Source organism: Trachurus trachurus, assembly GCF_905171665.1.
Source record: "Trachurus trachurus genome assembly, chromosome: 8".
Classification (NCBI taxonomy): domain Eukaryota; kingdom Metazoa; phylum Chordata; class Actinopteri; order Carangiformes; family Carangidae; genus Trachurus; species Trachurus trachurus.
In genome coordinates, this window is record NC_139905.1 from 3,125,533 (window position 1) to 3,144,793 (window position 19,261).

General features: G+C 43.6%; 1 protein-coding gene across 1 annotated transcript; it reads right to left on the reverse strand.

The window, feature by feature from the left end:
• Positions 1 to 2,078: 2,078 nt before the first annotated feature.
• Positions 2,079 to 18,482, reverse strand: LOC310989418 (protein NLRC3-like). The gene is made up of 13 exons (XM_083976480.1): positions 18,386 to 18,482; positions 14,869 to 15,018; positions 13,636 to 13,829; positions 13,104 to 13,378; positions 11,680 to 12,743; positions 11,026 to 11,496; positions 10,506 to 10,679; positions 8,465 to 8,638; positions 7,580 to 7,753; positions 4,751 to 4,924; positions 2,976 to 3,149; positions 2,354 to 2,521; positions 2,079 to 2,143 (listed from the first exon to the last, which is right to left on the reverse strand). The coding sequence occupies exons 1-13, from the start codon at positions 18,454 to 18,456 to the stop codon at positions 2,107 to 2,109; spliced, it is 3,300 nt and encodes a 1,099-aa protein (XP_083832606.1). The 5' UTR covers positions 18,457 to 18,482; the 3' UTR covers positions 2,079 to 2,106.
• Between the last annotated feature and the right edge of the window lie 779 nt (positions 18,483 to 19,261).

A 19,261-nucleotide genomic window follows, 5' to 3' on the forward strand; every position in this document is an offset into this window, starting at 1 on the left:
TCATTACCTACTCATTTTGATGTCTCACTTTACCTTAAGGTACACAAAAAGGGTAACTAATGATTCAGTAATGATTCAGTACTCATTACCTACTCAATTTGATGTCTCACTTTACCTTAAGGTACACAAAAAGAGTAACTAATGATTAAGTAATAGTTAGTTCCTCAGTAATGTGATTAGGAGTTACTGAATAACTCACCATTAACTAATAGTGAGTTCCTCATTCATTCCAAATTTGTTTCATAGTAAATAACTACTCTAAATTTTGTGCACCTCAAACAACTTTACTGTGAACCACGGTGTGATCAGTATACAGTACTCCACAGCCCCATGATACATTCATTTAGCCTACCAAACATGTGACAAACTATCATATTTATTTCAAAGGCAAAATGTATGGTCATATTGATGTGTATGTGGTCTGAAATTAATGAATAAAATCTTCTCAAGAATCCTGCTGTCTGTGATTTTTTTAAGGAACTACTAATGTAAAGATGAAGATGAGGAAATGAAAAACCACTCATTATGTGTCACTTTAGGTCATAAAGGTTAACTACTGGACATTTGATTGAGTAATGATTCTGTACTGATGAAGTAACTAGTTCACTAATCATCAAGTTGTGATTAACTTTCTATGAAATTATATCATGAGTTAATGAAGAACTGATCATTAATAGTTCCTCATTAACTACTCCTCTGAAATTTGATCAGGGGTTCCTGAAGAACTGACCATTAACTAATAGTTAGTTAATCATTAGTTCCTCAGTAACTACTGTAATTTTGTGTATCTCATTTCCCTAACTAACTACTCATTAGTTCCTCAGTAACTACTCCTCTGAAATTTGATCAGGGGTTACTGAAGAACTGACCATTAACTAATAGTTAATTAATCAGTAGTTCCTCAGTAACTACTGTAATTTTGTGTAGCTTAGTTCCTCAGTAACTACTCATTAGTTCTTCATTAGTTACTCATTAACTACTCTAATTTTGTGTACCTTATTGTAAAGTGTTACCGTTTTGATAAATAATTGGGTTAATTGAGTCATGAATCAAACATTGACCTGTGACCTCGATACACAGTCAGAGGTCACAGGTCAAACTCTGAGCCTGACCAGAAACCAGACGTCTCCTCTTCCTCAAGCACATTTCATATCAGAGGAAGAGTCCAGCTGATCTCTGACCTGCGGTCCTTATCTTTATTATCAGTTATTGATTAACACTGATCTTGCTGATGATCAGATATTGCCTTTGTCTGTAATTACTACTGACTAGTTAATAATTACCTTCAGTCATCGTCCTGCTGTGAACCCAGAGAGAGGAAACGTCCTGTTTCTGATATTAGACCGTGTTCATTAGTTCAATATGTGAGTTAAAATGTAAAAAGTGTGTGAGCACAACATGAAGCACACAATTGATTCAGGCTTTTTGTCTTACAAAATAAATCATGTTTATTTCAGACTTTAATCCGATGGTGAAGAAACACATGAGATTTTTAATAAAATGTTGCCCACTGGTGGTTTAAAGAGGAAGTACACAGCTCTATCTATCTATCTATCTATCTATCTATCTATCTATCTATCTATCTATCTATCTATCTATCTATCTATCTATCTATCTATCTATCTATCTATCTATCTATCTATCTATCTATTCAGACCATAATAAGATATGATGAGACTTTTATTGATCCCACATGAGTGAAATATACTTGTTGCAGAAGCAGAATAAGTACAAGAAGTAGAAGTTTAAAAAAGGGTAAAAATAAAATTTTAAATATACATAATTTATCATAATACAAAAAAAATCAGTGTTTATGAACATGACACTTATATTAATGTGTCAAATGTCGTCATAGTAACCTGTTCTGAACCTCCATCATGTTTAGAAACACTGAATAATGTGGAAATGAGCTGCAGTTCTTCACCACACCACAAGATGGAGCTGAATAATCAGAATGAATGAAGAAGAAAACGGGAGGAGGAGCAGAGAGAGTGTAGAGGATCAGATGAGTCCAGAGACAGTGATGATCTCTGTCAGGTCCAGAACACACAGGGAGGATGGTGGACTGGACTCTGTGAGAGACAGAGGAGCTGCTCTCAGATCAGTTCAGGAGGTTCTGGACCAGATGCTGGAAGGTTCCCATCTGAGAAGAGAAGCAGAGGACAGAGGTGATGGATCAGTGATCGTCTCTCTCTGCTCTGATTGGCTGACTGTTGTCTCTCTCTGCTCTGATTGGCTGACTGTTGTCTCTCTCTGCTCTGATTGGCTGACTGTTGTCTCTGTTATTGTCTCACACTGACTTTAGTACAATAGTGCTGAAAGCAGCACAGACTGACTCCGCCCCCCTACTGACCTCACAGTCTCCAGTCTACAGTCTGGACTCTCCACAAGATCATCCAGATCCTTCAGGTCTGAAGACTTCAGGTTGTTTCTGCTCAGGTCCAGGTGTCTCAGGTGGGAGGGGTTGGACTTCAGAGCTGAGACCAGAGAAGAACTCTCTGACAAACTGCAGCTGATCAATCTGAATAAAGAATAAAAGAAGAAGATAAATTCATTGATGATCAGGAAGTTTTTTTTCTTCAACAGGTGAATTTCAGTGTCTTTGTCCAAACATGAGTTGTGAGGGTCTTGTGCACATTGTTGTGATAGAGATGAAGTGAGTTGATGAGCTGATACTGGACATTTTCTCCAGAGTTTCTAGAAAACATGAGTCGTCTGACTGAGAGAAATACGAGTGTGTGTGTGAAGGTTGAACTGAAGTGAACAGACATTATTCATGACCACTGAGTGAAATGAGCTGAAACTGAAGAATCATTCTCACAGAACAACAACTGCAAATATTCAACAACCACTATTTCAAATGTCATTAATCAATTCAATCAAAGTCAATGATTCAAGTTCTGAGTGAAGATCAATCAGGTTCAGTTGTGGATCAAAGATCTAAGATCTACAACAGTAACAGTCAGTGAACTCACTCCAAAGTCTCCAGTCTACAGTCTGGACTCTCCAGAAAACCACTCAGATCCTTCACTCCTGAATCCTGCAGCTCGTTCTCACTCAGGTCCAGGTATCTCAGGTGTGAGGGGTTGGACTTCAGAGCTGAGACCAGAGAAGAACAGCTGATCTCTGACAACCTGCAGCCCTGCAATCTGAATAAAGAATAAAAGAAGAAGATAAATTAATTGATAACTGATAAGATGATGATTCTGTTTTTATTATTTTTATTAATAACTTGGTGTGTCCTTCACTAAGGATTTTCATAGGCAAGGCACGGCAATTTTATTTGTATAGCCCATTTTTACAAACAGTTTGTCTCAAAGGGCTTTACATGGAAATGTTAACAAGAGTTGATGAAGGCAGTCTCTGGTGGGGGGTGGGGGGGGTGGGGTGGGGGGGGGAGGCAGGGAGAGCTGGCCAGCTCAAGTCAAGTCAAGTAATTTTTATTTGTCCCAACTTGGGCAATTTGATTGCTCAATGGGAAGACTGGATGGCAGACTGGTTCATGGGAAGGGAAGGGAGGGCAAGCCGGTCTAACAGCAGGGGAAAGGGCGGGAGTCGAATCTGATTGGTCAGATTTTGCCCATAGTCGACTAATCGTAGAGTCATGTTGTTTTTCCTCATTGATTCATGATCTCATTCATGTCTTTTTCTGTTCTGGAGTTAAAACACCTGAATCAACTAATTCTTCCAAAAATATGGTCTACTTAGCTTCGATAACTTCAGTGTTCAAATACTATGCCTATGCAATATACAAAATCTTGAAAGGCCTTGCACCGCCTCCAATGTCTGCCTACGTTACAGTAAGCAGAATGAGAACGCCCGCCATACAACCAGGGCCACTGCAAGAGGGGACTGTATAATCCCACTCAGACGTACATCATGTGGGCAGACAGTACTCTTCAGTTGCGGGTAGTCGTATCTGTCATTAATTATTTAATTACTCATTCACCTGAATATATTAAATTGTATTCAATTATTTCCAACCTATCAACTGTAAATGACCTTACTACCAACTCATGTTTTTTTTTCATTATTACCATTTACTTATTTATTTTACTTTACTTTATCTCCCCCCCTGTGTGTGTGTGTGTGTGTGTGTGTGTGTGTGTGTGTGTGTGTGTGTGTGTGTGTGTGTGTGTGTGTGTGTGTAGGTGCTGCACGATAGATAGACAGAGAATGCGTCCCTTAGTTTAATATAAGAAGAAAACAAATAAATTCCATGTAAAACCAGATGTTCAGCAGCAGGAAGCACCCCTATACATTCACAATGGTACGATCTTATTTTCATAACCACATTTTGTGACGATTCAACAACGAGGTTGATAGTCCAATCAGAGCTCTCTGAATCGAATAGTCGACTATTGGAGGACACCCCGATTAATAACTTTATTGATCAACTCGTATCAGGGTTAAATCAATAAACAACTATGACATGTCAATGACGTGATGAAACCCAATGTCAAGTGGTGTAACTGGTATTTTTGATAAGAATCTGAATAAACAGGAAAATGAATCTGGACTCAAATAAGGAATTAATACAACTCTGTGTTTCTGGACAAATTTTACATCATTTGTCACAGATTATATTGAAGAAAAAAGAACATTTTTTATAATTTCACTCAAATCCACTGTAGGTCGATCAAATATTTAATATTGATAATTCCTTTGTAGTTACACCATTTGACATGTTCAGTCTGACTTTTGTAAAAATGTCTCTAAGATCTACAACAGTAACAGTCAGTGAACTCACTCCAGAGTCTCCAGTCTACAGTCGGGACTCTCCAGAAAACCACTCAGATCCTTCACTCCTGAATCCTGCAGGTCGTTCTGACTCAGCTCCAGTTCTCTCAGGTGGGAGGGGTTGGACTTCAGAGCTGAGACCAGAGAAGAACAGCTGATCTCTGACAAACTGCAGCCCTTCAGTCTGAATAAAGAATAAAAGAAGAAGATTCATCAGCTGCTGCTGACCTCAGCTCAGTCTGTCAATATACAATCAATATCTGATCAATACATGTTGGACTAAACACTGACTACAACTCTCTGATTTAGAGATTCTGATTATTTTATATAGATTTATATTTGTACAATTTCATGTTACTAACTTTGTATTTTTCTTCTTCTCTGTTATTATTATTATTATCAATAACTTTATTGATCAACTAGTATCAGGGTTAAATCAATAAACGACTAACAGCACAGGGGTCAATGACGTGATGAAACCCAGTGTCAAGTGGTGTAACTTTGATTTTTGATAAAAATCTGAATAGACAGGAAAATAAATCTGGACTCAAATGAGGAATTAATACAACTCTGTGTTTCTGGACTAATAAGAGTTTTTTGTTTTTAGGACATGTCCTACTTCATGTCACTAACTTTGTATTTTTCTTCTTCTCTGTTATTATTATTATTATTATTATTATTATTATTATTATCAATAACTTTATTGATCAACTCGTACCAGGGTTAAATCAATAAACGACAACAGCACATATAGTGTCACCATCACACTGCTGTTCATGCTCTCTCTCTCTGTCTCTCTCTCTCTCTGACTGAACTGGATCAGAGTCCAAAGGTCCAGTCCTGATCCAGGACTCAGGTCTTTCTTGGTCCTGGTCTCAGGAAACTCAAACTAAACCCAAATGAAACTGAATGAAACTGTTTTCATCACAAAATACAGATGATTTCAAACTAAACTTTGGAAAATTCTCAGCAGGAACGTCAAACACAGAGAAACATCATCAATGTAGAGATGAAGTGAGTTCTCTTTTTAAGTCTGTAACAAAATTTTGTGTATGTTTTATCAGTCTTTTATTGAGAGCATTTTAACTTTCTCTTTCATCTGCTGGTTTGGTGGCCTGTCTGCAAGAGACAAAAACAGCCTCTACGGTATAGTAAAGGTCTGTTCTTAAGTAATTGGTGTTCAGCAGAGGGACATGGGTTCCTTGTGGGAGAGGCAGGTGGTTCAGAAAGCTAAGGAAATAATTTCCCAGTATGGCCACATCCTGTCCTCTGAGTTCTTAACTCATTGAGTGCCATTGACGTATATATACGTCAATCAAAATCCAACGCTTGAGTGCCATTGACGTATATATACGTCAAATGCAGTTTTCTGCGGCTGGTAAATGGGGACGCTGTTGCGCACACTGTGAGTAATTTTGGGGCTTCTGGGATGTGTAGAACGAAGAAGACTGTAGATCAGAGCAAGAAGTGAAGAGGAAGGAGAAGACGAGTGTGATCGGTACAGAGATAAAAAAGTTGGGAAAAGTTTCTATTTCTAGAGGAAAACGACGGGCAGAGCCTGGAACAAGTGTAACGTGGAGCTGGAGGAAAGCTTAGCCACGGATGCTATTAGCATAGCTCCAGCATGAAGTGATCGGAGGAGGCAGGAAAGGTAAACTCATCTAGATGATCAGCACCGAAATGCCGAATGGAAAGCGGATCGCGGAGTCAGTTTCACCAGTTACTGTAAACCGACGTCGTGACGACGAACCGAGAGATCAGCGCGGTGCGTCGCTGCCGCGGCCGCGTCCAGCAGAGAGGCTGAAGACGCCATGACGTCTCCCTCCCTCCTTCAGAGACGAGGGGAAGAAGCAGGAGGAGAAGTAGGAGAGGGGAGGGGCAGAGAGGGGGTGAGGGGAGGGGGAGAGGAGGGGGGAGGAGAGGGTGAGGGGGCAGCAACTGCAGGAGGAGTAGGAGAGCAGGCATCACTCTGCATAGTAGGACTCCTACTTGTTGTATTTTAGTTTTTTTTTTTTTTTGTACAATGAAAAAACATGTGAAATGAAATGTTCAGATGTCTTACATGTTTTTGAAGCCAAAATTAAAACGGATAAATCACTGTTTTTCTTGAGAGACTCTCTTTCACAAAAATGCATTTTTCTCAGCTTTCTAGAAAAAAAGTGGTCTTTTTGGTGCAACCAGGCTCTATTCAACTTAAGATAAATTAAGAATGGAACAAGGTACAAACAAATGGTTTTTCCCTAGTTAAATAGAGAGTCTCCTCTTTCCTTTGAGCTGTTTGGTGTTTTCAGAGTCATAATACAAAATATTCTCTTGGTCTTAAAATATTACTCAAAATGCCCCGAAACGCTGGCACATGGCACTGACCATTTTATAAAAGGGCTGGCACTCAATGAGTTAACGATGCCTACAGGCCGCTGTTTTATAACACCTATCAGGAGGACAAATAAGAACGCCAAATCTTTTATCCCATCTGCAATTAGGTTCTTAAACATAGACAGTAGCAGTCACTCTTTGTAACTTTGCAACTTTGTGTCCTCGTAACTTCATGTGTCACTTATTTATTACTATTTATTCTTATTCTTGTTTTCTGTTATTTAACTGTGCCACTCCACACAATTATGTGACAGTGGCTTAAGTGCCTTGGCCCCTGTGGATATGTACTGTACTCCTGTCTGTCGTCTGCTGCTTGTTGTTATGCCATGGTTGTTGTTTGTGGGTTTTTGGGGGGGGGGGTTTTACGCCAGAACTGCTTGAACTGAATTGCCCCCTAGTGACTAATAAAGTTGTCTGAACTGAACTGAACTGAACTGAACTGGGTAACAGTCAGTGAACTGACCCCAGAGTCTCCAGTCTACAGTCTGGACTCTCCAGAAAACCACTCAGATCCTTCAGGTCTGAATCCTGCAGGTTGTTGTAGCTCAGGTCCAGGTGTCTCAGGTGGGAGGGGTTGGACTTCAAAGCTGAGACCAGAGAAGAACAGCTGATCTCTGACAACCTGCAGCGGATCAATCTGAATAAAGAATAAAAGAAGAAGATAAATTAATTGATAACTGATCATATGTGTCCTGATCAATGACCAGACGTGTCCTGATCAATAATCAATAGAGGGACTTTGTTCTTGTGGATCATCATCATGTGGCCTTCTACACACATCATCCACATGTCAGCACAGATTCATCAGCTGCTGCTGACCTCAGCTCAGTCTGTCAATATACAACCAGTATCTGATCAATACCTGTTGGACTAAACACTGACTACAACTCTCTGATTTAGAGATTCTGATTCTTTTAGACAGATTTATATTTGTACAATTTCATGTTACTAACTTTGTATTTTTCTTCTTCTCTGTTATTATTATTATTATTATCAATAACTTTATTGATCAACTCGTATCAGGGTTAAATCAATAAACGACTAACAGCACAGGGGTCAATGACGTGATGAAACCCAGTGTCAAGTGGTGTAACTTTGATTTTTGATAAAAAATCTGAATAGACAGGAAAATAAATCTGGACTCAAATGAGGAATTAATACAACTCTGTGTTTCTGGACTAATAAGAGTTTTTTTGTTTTTAGGACATGTCCTGCTCAAGATGCATTCAAATCTAAATATAGAAACAGAGAAAGAAAATCTAATTAATGTTTTCAGAAGAAAGTATATTTTTATAAATTCACTTTAATCCACTGTAGGTGGATCAGATACAACAGTCAGTGAACTGACCTCAGAGTCTCCAGTCTACAGTCTGGACTCTCCAGAAAACCACTCAGATCCTTCACTCCTGAATCCTGCAGGTTGTTTCCAGTCAGGTCCAGGTGTCTCAGGTGGGAGGGGTTGGACTTCAGAGCTGAGACCAGAGAAGAACAGCTGATCTCTGACAAACTACAGTACTCCAATCTGAATAAAGAATAAAAACAGTAAGTTGAGGACAAAGCTCCTTGTTGACAGCGTTCAGTGTCTCATCATCTGTTCAGAGCTGAAGAAGCTTCAGAAAGAACAAGTTTAGAAAATCAAAGTCCAACAGCTGAAGCAACAGGAAGCAGTTTAAACAGTGACAGAGAGAAAACAGCTCATTAATATTCATGAGAAGCTGCTGCTTCAACACAGACGCAGTGACTCCGCCTCTTCACCTGTCAGCTCCACCTGTGGCTCCATCCATACAAACTCATGTTGTGCAGCCACATTCCTCCTCCAACAGCTGATCTGCACTGATACAATGTGCGTCATAGTGCGCGTGTGCATAGCAATACGCCGCTTCAATGGCCGACAAACACGGCTCCAAAGTTCAGGGCTGTTTGACAGCAACATCAAGTTGTGACAATCTTCAGAATGAGGTCGTCAGCTTTTCTCCGTGGGCATTTTGAAAGTGTGTGAAGCAGGTTGTTTGTGGCGAGCCCGTCCACAGCAGCTCATCACTCAGCTTCTGTGCTGCTGCTCTGCTCTGCTAACACACTGACTGTGTTCAACAGCTCACATGGGAGCGTACTTATGTTCCCTGGGTCCTATGTTCCCCGGTCGCAATACATACTGGGGAACATAGGACCCTTTTTTCTGGAAAAGGGTCCTATGTTCCCCGCTGTTGCCGGGGAACATAGGACCTTTTTTCAAAAAAAGGGTCCTACGTTGCCCGCTGTTGCTGGTCGATGGGCTCTCTCTACTTATCTGGACTCTATCTGTCTATCTGGCCTGTCTAGCCTCTACCTGGTCTTTTTACTAAACTTAACCAACTAATTTCTTCATTGCCTAAACCCAACCAATGGGACAATTACACTTACACAAGTCACAACTCAACTTCTCATTCAGAAATAGGCAAAAATCTGCAAAGTTACAACTCCACTTCCAGGTACAGGTACAAAAATTGCATGTCCCGGGTCCTTTGGGGGAAAAGCGGGGAACATAGGACCCTTTTTTAGAAAAAGGGTCCTATGTTCCCCGGTCCCCTACAAAGTGGGGAACATAGGACCCGGGGAACATAGGGATGATCCGGCTCACACAAGCCCACGTTCAAGAAGCTCAGCTGTCACTTTGAGCTGCTTCTGACTCCTGCCCTCAGCCAAGCACTGAGTCAACACTCTGAGCCTGAGCCGCCACATGAAGCAACAACCTTCAGCCCATCTTGGTGAGCCTCCAAACAAACCAGCTGAGCCTCTGCAGCTGCTTCATGTCAGCAGCAACAAGACCAACACTAGCAGCTCTGCTCTCACCTGTCTCACCTTGATTCTCAGCCACAGTCATTGACAGGAAGTGGCTGCAGTGTGTGCCGTGCTCTTCACTTCCTGCTTCATACTCCAGCCTCTCCCAGTCAGTTGAGCTACCAGGGAGCAGACTTTAGCTGCCAACAGCTCCCTACAGCCAGCCTCCACTGGAGCGGAGCTTTCCAGCCTCCTCTGCCTCTGCTGCCAGCTCTGTGGATCTCAGCTGCTTCCTCTCATGCTTCCTCCCATGGTTCTGTCAGCTCCACAACATCCACCAGCTGCTGTGTTTCTGACCACAACTCAACATCTGCTCTCAGATCAGTGCTGCACGTTGGTTCAACAACAAGTGTCTGAGTTGAAAACAACAGTTGTAGAAGCTGAGCTCGTTCTCTGCTGCTCTGAATCACAAACACTACGACTGCTCTCACCTTCTTCTCTCTGGACTCATCTCAACTGTTTTCTCTCTTCAGCTTCTTGAGAAAAATCCTCACACACAAATCCTGACATGTATGAACCAATGAGAAGCTGAAGCTTCAAACAACTACAACAGCTCCAGTCAGTGAACTCACCTCAGAGTCTCCAGTCTACAGTTTGGACTCTCCAGTCCAGCACACAGAAGCTTCACTGATGAATCATCCAGGTTGTTCAGAGTCAGGTCCAGGTGTCTCAGGTGGGAGGGGCTGGACTTCAGAGCTGAGGCAACGACTTCACAGTGAATTTCTGAGAGTCCACAATTAACAAGTCTGTGATAAGAGAAGAAACAAAATGTGTGAGAGTAAAATCAGACAATTTGTACTAAACACACACAACATGTCATCATGTAATCAACATATGCTCTTCACACTCGTGGTTCAGTTCATTTTCTCTCTTTGTGTTGGATATGAAACAATAATCCTCATCAGGGCTGGGCTGGAAAAACCCATTCAGATTCAGATGCACCTCCTCTTGAATCATCCAACATCTATTCATCAAAGCCAAGATGGATTTTTAATCCAGGCTCCTGCGGCCGACACAGGCAGATGTGGACAGGTGAGCTCAGGCGCGCGCGCGTGCGTGTGTGTGTGTGTTATTGATCATGTCTGGACTCACTCAGCCTTCCTGCAGTTCCTCACAGCTGGGATCAGTCTCCGTCGTCCCTGATCTGATGTGTTGTACTTCTTCAGGTCCAACTGGTCCAGAACCTGCTCTGACATCTGCAGCATGTAGGCCAGAGCTGAACACTGGATCGAAGAGAGGAACTTCTCTGATCTGTTCTCTGACTCCAGGAACTGTTGGATCTCCTGATGAACTGACTGGTCCTTCATCTCTGTCAGACAGTGGAAGATGTTGATGCTTCTGTCAGGAGAGATTTCATCACTCTTCATCTCCTTCAGGTTGTTGATGGTTTTCTGGATGGTTTCTGGACTGTTGTCTGTCTGACCCAGCAGACCTCCGACCAGCCTCTGGTTGGACTCCAGAGAGAGGCCATGAAGGAAGCGAACAAACAGGTCCAGGTGACCGTTTCTACTGAGGAGGGATTTCTGCATGGCTCTCTGCAGGAAGTCATCCAGGGTTAAATCTCTACCATTATCAGAAAATTGTCTGTCTTCTTCTCCTTCCTTTTCTTCTTCTTCTTCCTCTTTTTCTTCTTCTTCTCCTTCCTTTTCTTCTTCTTCTTCCTCTTTTTCTTCTTCTTCTTCTACTGAAGACAAGTCCCTGTTATCATGTTCCTTCTGCATGGCTCTCTGCAGGAAGTCATCCAGGTTTAAACCCACATGTTGTTTTCCCAGGAACTTCTTGAGGACCTGTGTGTCCCTGTTGGTGAAACAGTGGAACATGTAGACTGCAGCCAGAAACTCCTGAACACTCAGATGAACAAAGCAGTAGACTGTTTTCTGGAAGATCACACTCTCTCTTTTGAAGATCTCAGTACAGAGTCCTGAGTTCACCAAGGCCTCTGTGACATCCAGACCACACTGCTCCAGGTCTTTTTGGTAGAACATGATGTTTCCTTCCTCCAGCTGTTCAAACGCCAGCCTCCCCAGCTTCAGAAGAACTTCCCTGTCGGCCTCCGTCAGCTCCTGTGGACTCGTCTCATGTCCTTCACCGTACTTGTTCTTCTTCCTCTTTGTCTGGACCAGCAGGAAGTGTGAGAACAGGTCGGTCGTGGTCTTGGGCAGCTCTCCTCTCTGGTCTGTGGTCAACATGTGCTCCAGAACTGTAGCACTGATCCAGCAGAAGACTGGGACTTGACACATGATGTGGAGGCTCCTGGACGTCTTGATGTGTGAGATGATTCTTCTGGACAGATCTTCATCACTGGACCTCCTCCTGAAGTACTCCTCCATCTGGGCGTTAGTGAAGCCTCGGACCTCTGTTACCCTGTCGACACATGTAGGAGGGATCTGATTGGTTGCTGCAGGTCTGGAGGTGATCCAGACCAGAGCCGAGGGAAGCAGATTCCCCTGGATGAGGTTTGTCAGCAGCACGTTGACTGATGACGTCTGTGTGACATCAGACACAACCTCCCTGTTGTTGAAGTCCAGTGACAGTCGGCTTTCATCCAGGCCGTCAAAGATGAAGAGAAGTTTACAGACAGCCAGCTGCTCTGCTGTGACCTTCTGTAATGTTGGATGGAAAACATGGAGCAGCCTGAGAAGACTCAACCGCTGATCTCTGATCAGGTTCAGCTCCCTGAACGAAAGCAGAACCAGCAGACTGACATCTTGGTTCTCCAAGCCCTCGGCCCAGTCCAGACTGAACTTCTGCACCGAGAAGGTTTTTCCAACGCCAGCGACGCCGTTGGTCAGAACCACTCTGATTGGTCTCTGTTGGACAGGTGAGACCATAGAGACGTCCTCTCTCTGTTGGACAGGTGAGACCGTAGAGACGTCCTCTCTCTGTTGGACAGATGAGACCATAGAGACGTCCTCTCTCTGTTGGACAGGGGAGACCGTAGAGACGTCCTCTCTCTGCTGGACAGGTGAGACCGTAGAGACGTCCTCTCTCTGTTGGACAGGTGAGACCGTAGAGACGTCCTCTTTCTGTTGGACAGGTGAGACCGTAGAGACGTCCTCTCTCTGCTGGACAGGTGAGACCGTAGAGACGTCCTCTCTCTGTTGGACAGGTGAGACCGTAGAGACGTCCTCTCTCTGTTGGACAGGTGAGACCGTAGAGACGTCCTCTCTCTGTTGGACGGGTAAGTCTTTAAAGATGTCGTTGCACTTGATTGTAGTGTCATGGAGGGTCTTCTTCTTGGACGTTGTCTCCAGCTGTCTCACCTCATGTTGGGTATTAACCTCTTCACTCTGTCCCTCTGTGATGTAGAGCTCAGTGTAGATCCTGTTGAGGAGGGTTCCACTTCCTGTTCCACTTCCTGTTCCCTCAGTTCCTTCAGTCACTCGTTCACATCTGCTCCTCAGACTGATCTTATGTTGATCTAAAACCTCCTGCAGACCACGATCTGCTGAGAGAGAAGAGACAGAGTCAGACTGAAGACAGAGAGTCTGACAATCTGATCAGATTATTTTCATCAGCTACAGAAAAACTACAGACAACAAAGAGAAGGTTTGAATCATCATCTTAAATGTCAGTGCTGTGTGATGGAACAATGACTCTGGAGAAAACAACAGGTCCTGGTTTCACTAATGACCACATCAGCAGACAGATGTTCAGTCTCACTTTGTCCACAGCTGCTCTGACTGGCTGTCTGCAGCTCACCTCTGGTTCTGGGTCTTTGTCCACACTGGGGACAGGAGGGGGGTCCTGAAGAACCAGACTGGTCCCAGTCGGAGGTGAAGCACTGTCTGCAGAACCAGTGTCCACAGCTGGTGGAGACTGGATCCTTCAGGACGTCCTGACAGAGACCACAGCAGGACAGCTGCTGGTCCACAGAGACACCACTCCTCTTCCTCCTGTCAAGACATTTCTGGATCAACAACATTTCACAGCTCCACATCTGAGCTCTGATTGGTTAACCTGCTCAAGGGGGCGGGGCTTCAATAAGCAGAGGAGCAGAGAGAGAGAAAGTAGAGGATGATGAGTGTAGGGAGACGAGCTGAATGAAGACTTGGTCCTGAACTGGTCTGGTTTCTGTCTCTGTTTATCTGTCCAGACCTTAAATCTGGACTCTAAAACAAACTCCCTGTTAGTTTGAGGCTCTTCAGTTCTGTGTCGTCTTGTCTGGTTTTTACTCTCTTTTTTATGTGTGAAATGATTAAGAAGCTGTTGGTGGTGTTTTCCTCTGAACTTCTCTGTGACTCTTTCAGACACTGATCATGTGTTTGATGTTGGTTCTGGACTGAGATCTATCAGCTCCTTAACTAATGAGCTCCTCATCCAGACGCTGCTGTGTGGCTCTAATGAACCTGTGTTGGAGCTCTGGTCCAGTGTGAGGAGACTGAAGCTGACAACAGAAGCTTCAGCAGCTCCACCTGAGCTTCACTACATGTTGTGGAGAAGCTCAGTCACAGACAGGAAACAGGAAACACTGATCACTCCTGTCTAGTTCCTGACTTTTCAAAATATAAGTCTCTGTGTATCAGCTGCTTTAATCTCTACTTTGACTTTAGTTTAAAGGCTCAGTCGTGTGGATCATTAAAGTGTCTCCTCTCTGTCCTTCTGTCCACTGTCTGACAGCTCTACAGACAGGTGAAGCTCACACAGCTGTTGACATGAGATCAGCTGATTGTGGGCGTGTCTGAATCCACCTATGGAAACTGTGGAGGTGGAGACGGGGCTGGTGTTGGTCCAGCAACGTTCACACTGACTGAGGCTGATGACACAGGAACATGAGGACGCTGTGCTTCATCAGTCAGATGTTTCTGTCTCTTAGGTTTGTTGTGAACCTTCAGAGTCTGATGGATCTGGTTCCTGGTTTCTCTCTGTTTCCTTCACATGAGTCTAATGACTGAATCATCTTCAGCTCAGTTTACAGTAGAAACCGTCTCTTACCGTGACTCAGAAGGTGCAGGTCCAGGTCCAGGTCCAGGCCTAGGTCTAGGACTAGGACTGAAGTCTGGATTAAGCTCTCTGGACTGGTCACTCTTCATAGACAGACAGATGGATCCTTGAGACTCTGCTCTCAGTCTGTTGTTCTGACCTCTGCAAACACAAACATGTTTTTATTCACATTGATCATTGATCACTAGCCATCCAAAGTGATTCGAATTACTGGGAAATGCGGATTATAAGAAATTCGAATCCTGTGTGTTTCCATTAAAAGTACGGACTTTGCCACCTCCCCTCGGACGGGCTGACGGTCTGATTTGAACACATTAGCGCGATTTAGCGCATATGTTTATTACCGTCACAACGCGACCTGTTTGTGTGTGTGTGTGTGTGAGAGAGAGAGAGAGAGAGAGAGAGAGAGAGAGAGAGAGAGAGTCGCGGCTGCCACAGACTTTATTAATGGTAAACACTGGATGCGCTGGCTGATAAATTTAGTTTTTACTGAGGAGGAACTATGAACAACTGTGCAGTAACATCATTATGAAGGTGTGGGGGCTTTTATTTTGTCGTGGCGGTGCACCACAATTAATTAGGCATGTAGCGGAATCCCTGATGTTGTTGTCTTGTGAGTGAACTGCAAACACGGGAGCAGATGGGGAGAAAGTGCGCTACGTCACACTTAATTCGAATAATCAACCAAAACCCGGCCCAAGCGAGCGTATTTCAGTTTGTGCAAATCAGGGGATTTTGATTCGAATTACGGCGAGTGTCAAAATGTCGAGGGGGCAGGGCTTGTGGGATTTCCATGTGTAAATTGCATTTTGTCTTTCAATATTTCCTATTCAAATAAACAGCAGAAAGTGCCACTTTTACCCTAATGAAATAAAATATTTTAAATAAAACAAATCCACTTTTTCTAAATGGGATAGCTACTTGACCCTCATTCTGCTTCACATGTGACGGGAGCGTGCGCGCATGCTGACAGGCGACAGAGTCAAGAGATCAGCTGTCCGGGTTCCCTGCAGTCTAGGTGATGGTGCGCTATTGATGACGAGTCCGGCTCCGCAAAAAGGGCAAAACCATCGGCAAAAAAGGTGGATGCAATGGTTGCATTCTAGAGGACCGCGAACATGCATGGAAGAAAAAAAAAAAAAACGAATGCGTGCTGCCTCGTCCGCTCGTGTCGACAGCAGCGTTAATAAACCACAACAAAAGCACGTGTAGCCCGCCCGCCCGCCCGCATATCTGCTGCTGTTTAAAAAAAAAAATTACAACGCCCATGTGTCGACAAAAAGTCGACACATGGGCCTCGATAATCGATTTTCCAAATCCTGTGTCGTTCCCATCCCTAGTTTCCATCATAATTTTCCAATGCGATACATCTAGATGCGCATCTAAATATGCTGATGGAAACAGGGCTACTGATCAGTATCTCAAATCACATACTTCTCTTGGTACACTTCTTTGCAGTACACTATAAGTAAGTGCACTTACTTGCGCAGTGTGCAAATTTCTACATGGTAGTACTGTCTCAAATCAAACACTGCTGCTGAGCACTTACCGGAAATGACTCGACAGCTTTTTCTTCTATTTTTCCCGAGCCCTATTTCGCTGACAGTTGATAGCGCTTTTTGCCGATCAAAATGCGCTATTAACTCTTTGACTGCCAGCCATTCTCACAGCAGCTTCCTCCAGCTTGCCAGGCATTTTCCAGCTTTTTGACTGATTTCCGTAGACCCACCATATATTATGTACTGTTACAACATACACATTCAACCCATCAAAGGAAAGATGAGGGTCTCTAGTTTCCAGCAAAAAAAACTGTTTGTTTCTATCTTGTTCCAGTCTTGTGAAATTGGCGGTTGAATATAGGTTACTTTAGCCCAAAATGCCATTTTGGCACCAAAATCTTGAGAAAAAGAGGTTTTTGTGTCGGCTGTCATTTTCAGGTGAACCAGTACAATTGGCTCCTTTATATTTTGCTTTAGTGACGCCTCAGCATCTGTACAGTTGTTATCTTGTAAACAACAACTAAATCAACACTGACAAATGACTTTTGATGACAAAAGACAAAACATTTAGCTACTGACACACACTACTGCAGCCTTTTTTCTTTCTTTTCTTTGAGTTACAACTTTTTCTTTCCTTTTTTTTTAGTGTGTGTGCGTACGTGACGTGTGCATGTATGTGTGCGTGCGCGCGCGTGTGTGTGTGTGTGTGCGCGCGCGTGCGCGGATCAATTCGACAGGTTTTTGTAGCCGAAACACGGCACTTTAGATCAGATCCAGCTTCCTCTGGTCAGCAGGCAGCGGGTCTCACTCACTCTCTCTGTCTCACACACACATCTACACACACACAACACACACAGCCTACAGCTCTGGCTGACTGAACTCAGCCACAGACAGTCTCTGTACGTTCACAACAGACACTCCCACCATCTTTAGCTCTCCTTGTCACGTTCGCCGGCGCCGTCCGCTCCTCATCCACACTAGATCGAGTGATTTCTCGCAAAATCTGGCGACTTTCCAAACGCTCTTGAAGACTAACGACGAGCGATCAACGGGGTTGTTGTTACTGACGTTTGTGCTTTGTATCACGGAGCTGCACGGAGCTTCGACGAGCTGCCGAGCCGCCATGAGCCCCGCCGCCGCCCCCTAAGCTCTCACCGGCGGCCAGAGTGTCACGGAGCGGCGCCGCTGCAGTCAGACACCTGCACCGCTCCGTGAGGGGGGAAAAACACACTATATTTTTTATATCTCTCAATCCAAATGTGTTTTTCTGCACTTTATTTTGATGATACAAGTCTGATCTTCACAGAGGAGTAGGGCAAGACATTCAACATGGCGTTGCCATTAAAAAAACGCTAAGACGAGTTATCTCGTCTTTGGCAGACTACGCTTGGATTCGCTAAGACGAGATAACTCGTCTTTGGCAGTGAAAGAGTTAAGTTGTGTTTTATTGTGTTATTGTTGTTGTGTTGTTTTGAGTGTTTTTTAAGACATTTACGCGGGTATCAGCGCCGTCACTGCTCAAATCAACCGCTGCCATTTGAAAAGTAGTGACGTGCTTCCACTATGTAACTAAGATGGCGGCCGTTTTATTTTTTTCTGGCTGTTTGAGTGTGCATAGCGCACTACATTTTCACACACTGCTCAATGTGAACACACTTATGTACTCAGAATATTAAGTGAAAGTGAAGAAGTGTGCGATTTGGGACACACTAATATACAGTAACAGTCACCTGTTACCGTTACCATAGCAACAAGCTAACGCATCATTTTTTAATCTTCTCTCCTTCAGCCTCACATTCTCACTGCAGCGGATGGTGCTGCAACCCAACTACACAGCTGTTACTGTAGCTGACTGACTGAATCATCTTCAGCTCAGTTTACAGTAGAAACCGTTAATATGAAGACACTGATCAACCACAAGAACCAGTTCCTGTTCACTCACAGTCACTATGAGCTGCAGGACCTCAACACACTCAACACTGGTAAAGAGGCTGGAGCAGGTCTCTTACCGGGAGTCTGAAGGTCCAGGTCCAGGTTCAGGACTGAAGTTTGGAGGAGTTGATCTGGACCAGCCACTCATAGACGGACAGATGGATCCTGGAGACTCTGGTCCGTCCTCCTCTTCCTCCACATTAACACTCATCTTCAGGACTTCAGTCAGTCTGAGAGGGAAACCAGAAACACTGAACAACACTGACATTAGTTTCAGATTCAGCAGTTAAGGGGAAAGTTGAGGGAAAGAGCTCTGAATCTTCTGTTTATTTCGCCTCTTAATCGTTTTGTGTTGGGTGTAAAACAGTTTTCCAGAGAAGATAATGAGTCTTTAAAACAGTGAAACCTGTTTTCATCAGACCAGGCTTATTCTTGTATCTTGTGGTTTTTGATCAGGACCTGGTCTGATGTGGATGAACTGTGTTTCAGACTCTGGATCCGTGTTAAACTTTTATTTTGAAGGTCAAACACACAGTTTTCACATTAAGAGGTGAAATAAACAGAGGATTCAGAGCTCAGCTGTCTGACTTAAGTTCCCTTAACTTTCCCATTAACTGCCTGTTAATACTGACTCTCTCGCACACACACACACACACACACAGAATATACAGTATGTTAACAGTTTTTTTTCTCATTTCGGCATGTTGTCCTAAAACTGTATATTTTTTAAAACCTGGTCTCAGTGTGGATAAATCTCCAAACGCCGCCTCAGAACCCCCCCCCCCCCCCCCCCCCCCCCCGGATCTTTAGTGAAACGATGACGTCATTGCCTCAGCTCTCTAACCTGTAACCTGAGCCACACCGCTTCTTGACAAAATTACTAATAAGAATTATAAACGGCTATTTGACTTAGTTAAAGGGGACCTGGAGAAATGGTTCGATCATAAATCATT

Excerpts from the sequence above, each read along its gene's own strand:
- LOC310989418 (XM_083976480.1), bottom strand. The coding sequence starts at position 18,456 with ATGAGTGGCTGGTCCAGATCAACTCCTCCAAACTTCAGTCCTGAACCT. Across the intron at positions 13,830-14,868 it reads CCTGCACCTTCTGAGTCACG|GAGGAAGAGGAGTGGTGTCT; the intron begins GTAAGAGACGGT and ends ATGTCTTGACAG. Across the intron at positions 13,379-13,635 it reads ACAAAGACCCAGAACCAGAG|ATCGTGGTCTGCAGGAGGTT; the intron begins GTGAGCTGCAGA and ends CTCTCTCAGCAG.